This window comes from Acartia tonsa, chromosome 1 (genome assembly GCF_053477335.1).
Source record: "Acartia tonsa isolate MP-2025a chromosome 1, ASM5347733v1, whole genome shotgun sequence".
NCBI lineage: Eukaryota > Metazoa > Arthropoda > Copepoda > Calanoida > Acartiidae > Acartia > Acartia tonsa.
In genome coordinates, this window is record NC_137260.1 from 46,880,985 (window position 1) to 46,894,885 (window position 13,901).

General features: G+C 31.5%; 2 protein-coding genes across 3 annotated transcripts in view; one reads left to right on the forward strand and one right to left on the reverse strand.

Annotated features, from left to right (window-relative positions):
* The window catches only part of LOC145322067 (uncharacterized), a 148,813-nt gene that overhangs the window by 65,717 nt on the left and 69,195 nt on the right, over positions 1–13,901 (forward strand). The gene's annotated exons all lie outside the window — the stretch shown is intronic.
* Positions 1–13,901, reverse strand: part of LOC145322059 (uncharacterized) — a 69,900-nt gene that overhangs the window by 52,388 nt on the left and 3,611 nt on the right. The window contains exons 5-12 of the mRNA XM_080163831.1: positions 12,812–12,862; positions 9,997–10,089; positions 8,786–8,839; positions 6,364–6,437; positions 5,757–5,856; positions 5,304–5,352; positions 4,724–4,790; positions 3,979–4,001 (exon numbers count right to left, since the gene is read on the reverse strand). Of these exons, the coding sequence (XP_080019957.1) occupies positions 3,979–4,001; positions 4,724–4,790; positions 5,304–5,352; positions 5,757–5,856; positions 6,364–6,437; positions 8,786–8,839; positions 9,997–10,089; positions 12,812–12,862 (511 nt within the window). The remainder of the gene's footprint in view (positions 1–3,978; positions 4,002–4,723; positions 4,791–5,303; positions 5,353–5,756; positions 5,857–6,363; positions 6,438–8,785; positions 8,840–9,996; positions 10,090–12,811; positions 12,863–13,901) is intronic.

A 13,901-nucleotide genomic window follows, 5' to 3' on the forward strand; every position in this document is an offset into this window, starting at 1 on the left:
CTTGATTATAGAGTTGCTTCGCTTATAATATTGTACTTTGTTGTCCCAGGAATCAGTATACCAAAAATCAGATCAATCGGATTATTAGATCACATAAAAATTTGTTGTTAAAAAAGTAAAAAATCAACATGTTTAAAATGGACGTACGGACATTCTGGTAATGATTATAGAGTTGCTACGCTTTCTAAATCGTACCTAACTACTACAGGAATCACCATGTAAAATTTGAAAACAATAAGACAATTCTAACATGCCTAAATTAGCGAAAAAAGCTATCCGTTACGGACAGACGTACGGACGGACCGACCCTAATTATAGAAAAGCTTCGCTTTTAAAAATATAGAAAAAGGGTTCGTGATTTTTTCCTATTAATATTATTCTTGATTTATAAACACTGCACAGATGCAACTAAATCGCATTATCTGCATTTCCATCAAAGATTTTTTGGGCTTCTTGTGGATGTTGTCATCCTTGTCATAAGCTTAGTCATGGTGGGGCTAAAATAAAATTTTGTTTAACCCCAGTTATTTGCACATGTTTCGCAATGTCCAACATATTTTTGAATACAATTGTTATTATAAATACACTTTGTTTTATAATAACCGTATTCTTTAATCTCTAGTTCTTATGAAAGAAGGGAAACCTGTGTTAGTAGCGAAGCTATTCTATAGCCTCAACTTTTGCTGCACTGTCAGTCCTTACATCAATTGGAAAAAGTATTTTAGACTGTTATTTCGTAAATTTTGTTAATATCGTTTTTCCTAACAATTGATACACCAGTATATAACTAAATCGGTCTGTCGATTCGTCAATGTTCTGGAAGATATCATGATAAGATGTTTTAAAAATGGTGATGAGATTAACTTTGACTCAATTTAAGATAGACGGCTTTATTTTATTTATAAATGTTCCTCTGGCTATTAAGAACTCCCTTATTGAATCAATAAGACAAATCTGAAATGCTTATTACTTCATTTGTTTATAAAGCATCCAGTTTATAACTTTGATGTACGTCGGTAGTTTGGAAATGCTCTAAGAAATATTCAGGGAATGTGATTCTGACAAACAATTCTAAAGAAAAATTTTTCCACAACCCCTATCTCTTTTTTCTCCCCTTCTTATCCACTCCCATTCAGTTACGTAAAAAAAAAATTTAATCCAACTTCACTCCTATAAAATATTAAATTTTGCAGCATTTTTGATTGGAATTAATTGGCTGAATAGCAGCCCCTGGATATATTGAATTCTTATATGAAAATGTCATTTACGAAATTCAATGATTCAATGTTAGTTTTTCTGATAATTCTTAGGAATCTACCTCGCATGCAACGTAGTTCATTCGTCCATTTGTCATTTAAAGTTAAATTTTTCTTCTTAGCTTTTGCTATAACTTTTCTATGAATTAATCACAACTCTTTTTTATATTCTTTGCTGTGCTACTAATAGACGTTGTCAAACTTGTTTCTAAGTGTTCTTTTTGCCACTCAAAATCACGTGTCAGCAATGAAAAGGGGTTAGAAAGAAACATATATAGAGGTAATTCAGGAATATAAAGGGATAGGGCAATTGCCAATAAATTGATATAAATCCCCAATGATTATACACGGAATTATCCCTGCTGTATATTTCAATTATTGGTTAAAATGTTTGAACACTCAACTTAATAAAACAACCAATCAAAATTGACAAAAAGTCCCAAAAGTTGTTGAGCCAATGAATAAGAAAACATTCAAAAAGAATTTGGGGACAAGTGTAATAAACAGCCATCCCCTCTCTCTCTGGAGTTATTTGCACATAATAATTTACTTATTCATCAAAGTTTGTCAATACAAGTAAAGACATTAGGTACAAAAAGTTGTATAATATTTAGTATCTGGTGCAGTTTACGGTAGAATATTTCTAGAATCGATCATTTCCCTCTTTAAAAAAACTAAGAACTTTAAAGACTTTAAAATCGGCTGAACTTCCATATTATGTTCGCACATCATTGTAATCTGCAAGCAAAGGCTTACCTTAATAATGCACAAAACAGCGGCGTAAAGTGCCTCCAAAAAATGACGTCACACAATAGAAAGTATTTTTATGCCACTTATAATCATAGACGTCCAATGTGGGGGGGGGGGTAATGGGGCGATTACCCCCCCCCCCCCCCCAATTTCAAATTTACTCCCTCAAAATAAAAAATCTCTAATAATAAAAATTTTTGCGCGCTTCGCGCGCATTATTAATACTAATTATTTAATAAAATTTTAATTACCCCCCCAAAAAATTTTACCGCGTGGGTAAATTTGGGGGGGGGGGGTAACTAAATTTACCCCTGCCAACAGATTTCAGGGTAATTACCCCCCCCCCCAGGCAAATTTTACCCCAGGGGTAAAAATTTTGGGGAGGGGGGTAAAAAAAATTATAATGATAAGCAGACATAACATGTACGTTCAGTCGTTTGGCCGTTTTTGGTTAATAATATTACCGTAAATTGCAGCAGATCCATTATTTGTTTATGTTATTGTTTGAAGTTATTCTAGAATTTGTTTCATGTTTTTTTTAGCGAATCTACTCTTTATTTCAAAATGTATGACTGTATGACTAAGTTTGCAGAAATGATTAATAAATAAAATATATCAAAGTGTAGCAAAGGATGTAAAATTTAGTATCTCTATAACAATATAACGCTTTCATGAAAAGTAAACCCTTACTGATAAAGTTTCCTTTGAAACATCAGAGAACTTTGATACAAAAACTTTTAACTATAACACCTTTTACACCTTCAAAAATTGTACTTAAAAATCGTCAGGCCCACAACCCATGTGTAGTTTAATTAATGTAATTTCGATAACATGTCATTAATGACAACTTTTAAGTAATATCTTATATTCACCACAACTGGTAGCAAATGGTATCATTTAACTATGTCGATAGCATGTTAAAAACATGTGGACAAAATGTTACCAGCAACGCATAATCCTGATATAAAAGTAACAGGGTGTCTCTCTGTCTATATGTCTGTCTGTGTATCGCAAAGAATCTCGCTAACCACTGTTCTCTATTTCAGTGAAGCTTCTTATAGGTTCAGGAATAGCTTTAAACTAATTTGAGGGAAGGAAACGTTATGAGCCCCAAAGAAGCTTTTATAGGAGTGTAGCCACTCGTAAATTTTTTTTGTTTAGGCAATCAAAGATCTATGCATTATGTACATTTAAAAGCTAGAAAATCTATATCTAAAAAAATGTTCGGACAGACCTACAGACATCAAAGAGTTAAAAATGAGCACTTAAATGATAATGAATGCCTTTAATCAATTAACACGGACAAAGCAATCATAGAAAACATTTCTTTAAACACTTTTATGTAACACCAGTAGAATCTTTTAGCTCTTCTATAATTCATTCAGACATTTCGATTATTTAAGCATTTTTTTATTTTTCGGTGTCTAATTTTCTTCAAACTCTTTCATTCACTTTTTAAATTCAGAATTTAATCACGCAACCTTGACTTAAAATAGCAAATAATAATATTAAATTACAGTTCCTAAATTGTTTCCTCATCTTAATAACAAACTCTAGGAGGTCCAAGGGAATGGGAAAATTGATATCCCAGCAAAAACTTACAGACGGGGTAAATACCACGCTTCCCTCCAAGTAAATTTGACCAAGTTTTTGGGCGTTCAAATTTTTGTGCCATCTTTCCTCCCCCCCCCCTTTGAAATAAAATAAAATAACGTCCTTGTTAAAATAGCAGGTTGATTGTTATGAAATATCTGCAAGTAGGTTTTATGGGGCTATTGTGCCGCATAATGTTTTTTTTTATCCTGGTACTGTCTTTCAGCACAACAAATTCAATGTAACGTGTTTATGCTTTTCAACCATTAATTTAATGTAAAGAAGGGGTACTTATGTTGATAAACATTGGGGATGTACGTTGTTTTATCCTCCTCCATTGTCTTATCTCTTTCTCTCCCTGTCCAAAAATATATCTTACCTTTTGTAGGCTTTCCAGGAAATCTGAAACAATAGAACAAAATATAGAATACTGAAAAACCAACAAACAAAATTAAAATATAAAATATCTCTAAAAAAGATTTTTACATAAAATAAAATAAAGGTAAAGTTAAAGTTATACTAAAGTAACAGAATGTCTGTTTATGTGTACGTTTGTATTGTCCAACTCTAATCTCTAATTACACAATATTTAGATAATATTCAAAATTAACGGCTGCGCATATAGCCTCTGTTTTCAAGGGGATAGGAATGAGGTCGAAAATACCTAAAACCATTTTGAAACCTATGTAAAGCTTCCTAAAACAGGAGAACTCAATCAGATCAGTAGTTATTGAAATCTTAAGGTTCAGACAATAATCGTATCTTCTTTAAATTTTGTGCGCACTTCTGTAAATATGCGCACCTTGATCTTAGGTCGTGTTTATAGAATAGTTATTTATCGCATCGGATAATAAAGAGCTTTCCGCGGATACTAAAATAAAAAATATAAGATTAAAACCAGTTTTGTCAACCCCGAGTGTTCGGAGGACCGGTCTAACAAAACTGGTAAAAATGTTATGATTTCTATATTATTATTTGTGGATAATTGTCTGTACTACGATGGTTTACAGGATTTTTCAGAAAGGCTGAGAATCGGTTCTAAACCAGCGGTTTTTAATCGGTTTCGTAGCCATACTGGAAACATTATCATTGACTGCGAGGCTCCGTACAAAATATATGTCTACCTTGATTAGCAAAAGTTTCCACGTGATCTGAAGTTAGAAATTGAGCAGCAAGTGATGATTTTCCAACCTTCATAATAAAACTTTTAATTCAAAAGTAATTTCATAATAATATAACACCTTTAGCAATTTTTGTCATTTGTAAGTATGTAATGAAATACTGACCCCTATTTTCCTTTCAAAGAATTCTGTACTCTTTTTTTAACTTTATAATTTAATCGATTCACTTATTTGTGAGTTGGTTCAAGGGTAACATTAGAAGGGGTAAGGGGTTAAATAATGCCCCCACCCCTTGGACCCTGTGCCGACGTTTATTTTGGTATCTGCATATCAGCCAATAGCATCGTAAATATTAACACAGCCAAGTCGCTACAACAGAGCAGAAAGCAATTTGCTAGCAGACGATCCAGTTAGTTACCTGGAATATATGATATATATCTATACCTATACATTTATTGGTGAAAAGGAAACAGCTAAGATATTCTAATGAATCTATTGCATTATTGACCGACTGTCAACCAATAAAAAGATTTTATAGAATTGCTTCGCACATATGAAATGTCAAAAAATATATAGTTTATACCTGTGGCCCTCCCAGAACTGCCACTTTATAGCATCTTGGCAGATTTTCACTGAAAATAACATGGTTTTAACTATTCCTAAAATGACACAAAAATAACATAATTTGTACTCTATTATGTCTAAAAAATCCTGATTTAAACACTCTTCGATTAAACTTATTTTCTTAAATGCATGTCTTTTTCTTTTCCAGGGATCTTATGGGATAAGACAATGGACGATAAATTGAGAAACATTCCTCTATGATTATAAACAAGTTTACAACTTTTGTATATTAGAACTAAAACCACGCTTATAGTTTGGACTTACCAATTAAAATTTAATACAAGTACCCAAAGTTTATCAGCGATTTATTAATTTTGGGCACCAGTGTAATTATAGTCCAATGCAACCACCTTCCCTTCGCTTTCACTTGGCTATAAAATAATTTTGACAGTAAAAAATGAAGTAGTTTTACCTATTCCCTGAATTTCTTCTGCTGGATGATTTTGAGTGTATTGGAGAATTTCTATCAACAGAACTATTCCGAGAGTAAATATTGTTCTTCTGGCTCTGATCTACATATATAAAGTTTAATACATTGTTTTGCATAATTGTAAATATTTAAGTAATGCATAAAAATTAGGGCCTAGCAGCCGCGCGTCAGCCGCGACTAATGTCTTAAGTTTAGACTTGGCTGATTTATAAAATCCCTAAGGCCAAGTCTGGATAAACTTCAATAGGGTGTTTCTAATTAAAATTTCTTTCAGGTCTTTCTTTTGACTGTTAGAACAGAATGGTCCAGGATTCAGCAATATAATTTATCTTAAAACGGACGGACACAACAGCTTCAGAGTTGCTTATTGCTCAGTTTTAGCAGTCTGTCTTTGATAACAACTGCGAAATATCTACTCAAAATTTTAAGATGTTCATAATTTTCTTCAGAAATTAGAGTATTACAAACACAACTACGGACCAAGTGAGTATATAGTACATCCTTATTTGCCAGGATAACCTTTTTGAAAAGCATTCGGTACAAAAGTACATTTTGAATTATCGAGTAGCTTGGTCTATAAAATGCCAACCTGACTTGATAGTTTTAGCAAAGCTATTGTTGAACTCTTGAAAGGATTCTGAGCTTGATTTAATGGATTGACTCCTAAAAACAAGATCAATTAGTTTCAATATTCGCAAAGCTCACCCTCATTATTCTTACATAAATAAACCCACAACTTAGGAGTGAAGGTGATAGGTTTGAATCTCGGCCCAACTAAAGACGTTAAGAATGTTTCATACTGATCCTATCAGGTGTGCGACGTAAATATTCAAAGTAGGTATAATGATTTGACCCAAAACAGGTGCAACTCATTACTTTTTAAAGTTAGGACTTCCAGACAAAAAGAAAGAATTGATTGTCTGAAGTTCGTTTTATAATTTATTCATGCACAAAAAGATGTATTGGATCTTACGTCAGATTTTCATGTTCTCTAAAAAGTTAAAAAAGCATTGTTCTGTATTAATTCATGCACACCGAAAAGCATGATACAGTTTAGAGCTACACCAAAATTAGAACTAGAAGTGTATCCACAATGCGTATGAAGGTGCTTTGACTTTTGTGTCGGAACCTAAATTGGGACATAGTGCATTTCATTACCATAGGTTAGGTAACTTCATTTCACTTTTCAATAAAATCTATAATGCAGCCGTTTTTGAGAAAATTAGATTTGAAAATTTCAAGTTTAATTTTTATCCCCTAGGAGTTACCGCATATTCATGACAAGAAAAGCAAATATTATTTATTTAAAATTTTGAACAAGTTTGATTTTATAAAGTTCTTCATAAAACCACTCCTGAAGTGAGTTGATTCATGGCCATTTTTTATCAGTTGCTTTGCTAAGGTCACGAAAATTCAGTCTTAAATAAATCATATATAGATAGATCCTAGAGGATGAAAATTAAACTAAAAATTTTCAAATCTTATTTTTTAAAAAACGGCTACATTTTAGATTTTATTGAAAAGTGAAATGAAGTTACCTAACCTAGGGTAATGAAATGCACTATGTACCAATTTAGGTTCTGACACAAATGTCAAAGCACCTTCGAACGCACTGTGGTATCCCGTTCCTCATATGCGTCTTACATAATTATATTTCATGTCAAATTAAATTCAATATTGAAAAAGTAATAAAATTCACAATAGTTAAGTTAAAGTAAAATCTGGACCTTTCTGAGAAAAAAACATATTTAGAATTAAATAATATTTTACATAGCGAAGCCACTCTATATTTATCTTTTCTGTCCGTCCGGTCCGTAATGCATGATGGAAATTGGATTTTCTCAGTTGCTATTTAGGATTTAATGCTGACTTTCTCGGTCTGTCAGTATGTCGGTCATGCTACAAAAGACGTAATTATTTCTGCATTACAAAATGTTTCTTGACTTTCTTTCTATTTCTTTTTTTATGGGCATTGAGTATATGCTCTGTAACGAACTTCGCTATTTAATAGTTATGAATTTTGTCAACCTGGTTATTTTGTGTAATGAAAAAGGTTTTATAATTCAAATAAAATATATTTAATTCTGTACATTAAATATCATGTTAATTAATTAACTAAATAAAATACAAATGATGGAAATGGTAAAGGAATGTTTTCTCATTTTTAGTAATCCGAGATTGAACCTGACCAACCAAGATAAATTGCTGGCATATGACGTCATTAGCAAGACTAGTTTTTGTAATGCCTTGGTCAATAAAAGGGTTGTAAGTAGTTGTACATTGAAACATGCACAACAAGTTCTCACTCTAATAAACCAAAATGTGATTATCATCTGCAACCTTTAAAAGGGCTGGCATCCTGCTGGAGATCTGGAAGATCAAGGCCTGCAGGGTCTTACAAGGAACTTAAAATTGGCTTGAACACGTAGGTTTTTATCATAGTGGATAATTAATTTATTTCAGCTTATACCAACAATGAAATGAATTCGTAAAAAATCACGAAACATATACAAGTATTTCAGCTGTCGTTGTGTGTGAGTGGGGGGGGGGGGGTAACACATAGTAAAATTGACAACCTCTCCATCTGCCCCCTAAATATTATCTTAGATTTTTTCTCTTTTTGGTTATACCTTATTCCTGAGTTCATTTTGTTATCTATGAATGTTTTATTAAATTCATACATTTGTTTTCTCTGTACCTAGATGAACCTGTAGCCGCCAGGATGGCAATAATAAAAAAATATGGATAAATTACTATTTGATCCTTACACCAGAATTTCATGATTTATAATAAAGTGAAAACATTAAGCTGGCTAAAATAACGTTTACCCACCCCCCCTCACCCCCTTGACCCCATACAGTCCCCTCCTACTAGATGAACGCCTATAAAGCAGTCCCATGTTAGCAAGATAAATTGACAACAATTTTTCCACTGTCATAACATCCACGTATATTCTACATCCATTGATAAAATTTTATAGTTAGTAAGTCATAGCTTGGAACTTAGTTTACCTGGATTTACTTGAAATCAATGAACGCGGGCTTGATGTTTCATCACGTTCAAAACTGAAAATAGTTAATTATAGCATCGTTTTATAGACAGCCTTCCGCGGATAACAAAATGAAAAGTTATAAGTTTTGTTACCACGGTTTTCATCAAATATATTTCTACTTTTGTAGAAAATTGTCTGTTATACGATGCTATACATGATTTTTCAGTAAGACTAAGAACCGGTTCTAATCCAGCGGATATAAATCGGTTTCAAGGCCATACTGGAATCATAATTAATATAATATTTCCTTTAGTATGCTTTTTTACTCAATATTGTTAGAAATATGTGTACTTCAAAATTAATTATGATTATTTGAAAAAGACAGGCAATAATTAATTGGAAATTGCAATATTATTTCTGCGCAAAACAAATGAAATTACTTTTTCCAATAGAAAATTATTCAAAAGAAAAAAGATGTCATTATTGCCAGGATAATTATATTCATTTCCTACTAAAAAAAGTAATACGGATGTTTTTGTCTGAAGCTTAAGATTTCAATAAATACTGAAATGATTAAGTATTCCTTTTTAGGGAAACTGTTAGAGGTCCCGGGATGGTTTTAGGTTATTTCATTTTTTGATTATAACTTAGATTTGTTTTAGCCTATTTTGTGCCCCTCTTCTTAAACCTTTGTACACAGAGCCCCTAAATGATAGGGGCGCAGGTGCTAGTGATGTATTATAATCTGATCATTTTAATACATCACTTTAGAAAAATATGATGAAGTTGAAATAATTGCAGATTGTAGACAGCCATATAGGAAGTAAATTTTCTACAACGCGAATAAACAATTACAATGTATACTGACCAATCATTGGTCATTTGTATTGTATGACGTCACTTTTATTTGGGCAATATAAGCTGCTTCCCATTTGTTTATTTAAAATCAGCAAAAAAACTTTGCACCCCCTCCCAACTTCCTGTACAGAAAGAGAGGGTCCCTTGGGCTGTTTATAACACTGGTCCCCAAAGTTTTATAGTTTTTCTAATGCTTTGGCTTAACAACCTTGGGGACTTTTACTGAATTTCGATGGTTTATTAAATTGAGTGTTCAAACGTTTCAACCACTAATTTTAATCTACAAAAGTTGTAATTTAGTGTGTCATCATTGGGGATGTACATCAATTTATCGGCTACTGTATTTTCCCTTCAGATGCCTGCATCACTTACCTGGAGGACCTGGAGGATGGATTAGAGGTTGAAAGAAATGAGTCTCCCTTGTTCACAACTCTCCCGCCACATATTGAAAAATTTCGGGAACGACTGAAAAAATTATAAATATTTTCTTTTCAATAGCAAATGTTTTCTATATATAAACCCCGAACCACTTCATTATGCAATCTACATTTTCCTGGATATTTTGTCTACGGTAGACCATAAGTGTACAGCTTTACAGTACATTGTTTCTATTTGTTAAAGCAACACGTATGATAAAAGAAAAAGATTCTGTTTAAAGTAAAGTGCTTATATTTCAATCAAAATCTATATTTTTTTTTTTTTTACCGATCCACTTCATTATGCAAATCAAAAGAAAATCAATGAGAAAACGTTTGTTTTGCCCTTTTCTCCACTTTTAAAAAATAATTCTGATAAAATAACAATTTTTTAAGGAGTTTATGCATTAATTATAATGAAAAACAGTTTAAGGTAGATTTTATTGATTTTTCTAAATAAGAAATAATTGAAAAAAAGAAATTATATCCCTATAACTTTAGAAGACAGCTGCCGACCCCCAGTCTTATGGATGAAGCTAAATACATGTAAAAAATATAAATTTGCCTGAAAAGTATACAAAAATGTTTTTTGATGTGTTAAAAAAATCCATTTTAAAATCTTGATTTTGAGGATGATGGCCTTTAAGATGCTCTTACTGGTGGTGATGGTGAGCTAAATGTTATCAAAGTGCATGCCCTTGAAGAAAACTTATATATTGAACTATGGTCCAATTTTTGTAGTCATAGCTGCCTCCAGCCAAGCAATATTAAAAAAGAAAAAAATTGCAATTTTAATTACTAAAATTCATAAAGTAAATAATGTAGTTTTTAGATAATGGTTATATTTCATGTCGAGAGGCTCCACTGGAGGCTGCTATGACTACAAAAAATGGTACATAGGTTAATAGACAAGTTGTTGTAATGGTCATGTACTTAGATAACATTTAGCTCACCTTCACCACCAGTAAGAGCATCTTAAAGGCCATCATCCTCAAAATCAAGATTTTAAAATGGATTTTTTTAACACATCAAAAAACATTTTTGTATACTTTTCAGGGTAATTTTTATCTTTAATATGTATTTAGCTTCATCCATAAGACTGGGGGTCAGCAGCTGTCCTCTAAAGTGATAAGGATAGAATTTCTTTTTTTTTAATTATTTCTTATTTAGAAAAATCATTAAAATCTACCTTAAACTGTTTTTCATTATAATTAATGCATAAATCCCTTAAAATATTGCTATTTTATCAGAATCGTTTTTTAAAATTGGAGAAAAGTGCAAAACAAACGTTTTCTCATTGATTTTCTTTTGATTTGCATAATGACGTGGATCGGTAAAAAATAAAAAAATATAGATTTTGATTGAAATATAAGCATTTTACAGTTAGGGAGTTGAATCCATTTTTATAGAAGCAGAAATATAATCTATGATTATGGTTTGGACCCTCTAAAACTCTAATCTACCCTTCCACTTTCCCCTCTCTTGGTGAAGATATCTTCACCAAGAGAGGGGAAAGTGGAATCTTACATTTCAAAAATCGTATCGGCGTTGAAGATATCTTCACCAAGAGAAGGGAAAGTAGAATCTTACATTTCAAAAATCGTATCGGCGTTGAAGATATCTTCACCAAGAGAGGGGAAAGTGGAAAGGTAGATTACAGTTTTAGAGGGTCCAAACCATAATCATAGATTATTTTTCTGCTTCTATAAAAATGGATTCAACTCCCTAACTGTTTTACTTTAAACAGAATCTTTTTCTTTTATCATACGTGTTGCTTTAACAAATAGAAACAATGTACTGTAAAGCTGTACACTTATGGACTACCGTAGACAAAATATCCAGGAAAATGTAGATTGCATAATGAAGTGGTTCGGGGTTTATATTAAACAAAGCTTTTTTATGGCTGAGGTCGGTCCGTGCTTACGGGGTTCAACAAAATAGATTTTTTTCAATTATTCAAAAGTAAATTGTCAAATTAAAGATCTTACTATTTTTGTTCATTATTTTCTTCTTTTTTGTTGCGTTTAAGTACCTTAAAACTAACTTAATTTTAAAAAAAGATTAAATTACTTCAAAAATAAGAGGTTTACAAACAAAAAAATGATTGCATATCTAAATTCTATGGATCATTTAACATCTACAACTTGCTATAAACACCGACTAGCTATTTTTTTTTAAAAATCACAAAAGTTAGGACACCTTATTTTAACATTTAAATTTAATCTCTTTTATAATTTTTCCAGGATGTTTTGAAAATGAATTATTTGTATAATTGTTTAAAATTGTATAATTTTGATATTTTAATCCTTTAAAATAAATGTATGAAGAATAAGATCCTCTCAATACGTCAAATTTAATCTGGTATATTTCTCATTACAATATTATTTTAATTTGAAATGCATTTAAATAAATATCAAATAAGATAAAATATTTCTCTGTGCAGTATTTTTCGGTCTAGTTATTTTTTAGAGAGAAACTTCTTTTTGTTTTGAATTTTTATTTTTTATTTTAAAAGTATATTCACTTTTTGCAAAAATTGCAATTGTACTTTTAAAAAAATCGAAAATAAGAGAGGATTAGTTTCATTTCCCATGCCTAACCTCCTGCGAGGGCTCATACAAAAGTTATCTTAACCTTGCGGGGCTACCAAGCCCCCAATCAAAACTAATCTATCCTGACCTAAAGTAATAAACATTCAAACAAAAACTAACTGTATTATTTCTATTTGATGTTCTCGACTGGACACATTTAAGGATAAAATAAGTCTTTACCTGGGAATGGCACAGTTTTCAAGTCCAGACGGCAGACTTGATCCTCTATTTCTAAATAAAAAAAATATTTTATTGAAATACAATCCATTACAAGAAAATAAGATCTGCTTATTTAACAAAATTCTTTTGAATATCAATCTATCGGACATACAAACACAAACTTGAAATGCCGCTTCGCTACAAACATTTAATATTCATTCCTTGAAACCTCTTTTTAGTGCCTGTAAAAAAATGACGTCATAAAATATAATTGACCAATGATATGCCAATACACAGACTAAATTACCAATGGCAGGCCAGTATACATTTCAATTTACCAATGGTAGGCCAGCATACATTTCAATTGACCAATTGGAGAACAGTATGACGTCATTTTTATAGGCACTATAAAAGCTACCATTCCATATCAATATTTTGTAAAAAAAAAACTCCCTGAAATATCTGTTAAATCTAGAAATAAAGTGTGAAAAATAACCTACGTCATAGAGTCATTAAAATCCTGAATGTAACGTTTAATATTTTAAGATTTTAGTTACGTCATCCTTTTAATTTCAACCACTCTGATATAAAAATATATATTTGGTAATTAAGAGTTTTGTAACTGTAAAGGATTATTAGGATAATAGGATATCTAAGTAATGAGTATAGCAAGGTTAGGAAAATAGAAGATAAGACTAATATTTATATTCATTACAATGTGAAAAACTAGTTGTTTTAACCATATAATATTAATCTAGAGGCTCTCTTCGAAAGTAAGGTTAAGTAATAGCCTTAAACGTTCCAGCGCTGGATATAATTGAAGCTTTTCTAAATAATGGATATAGAATTCGTTGATATTGGGATTAATTAGGGTTTGCATATAATATAGTCCTCAAATATGGGTCAATACTTACTTCCAGTTAGCTGGAAGAAACATTGTGTAAGGGTATGCAAGAATCTCTTACAATATCAACGTAATCTATATCCCTTCCTAAGAGTAAATCAATGAAGAATTTTGGAAGTCTTTAGCTACAGACAAAAAAAACTTACTACTTTATATAATTGGACATGATGTTCTGTCAGACAGGACAATGAATACGTGGATATTGTT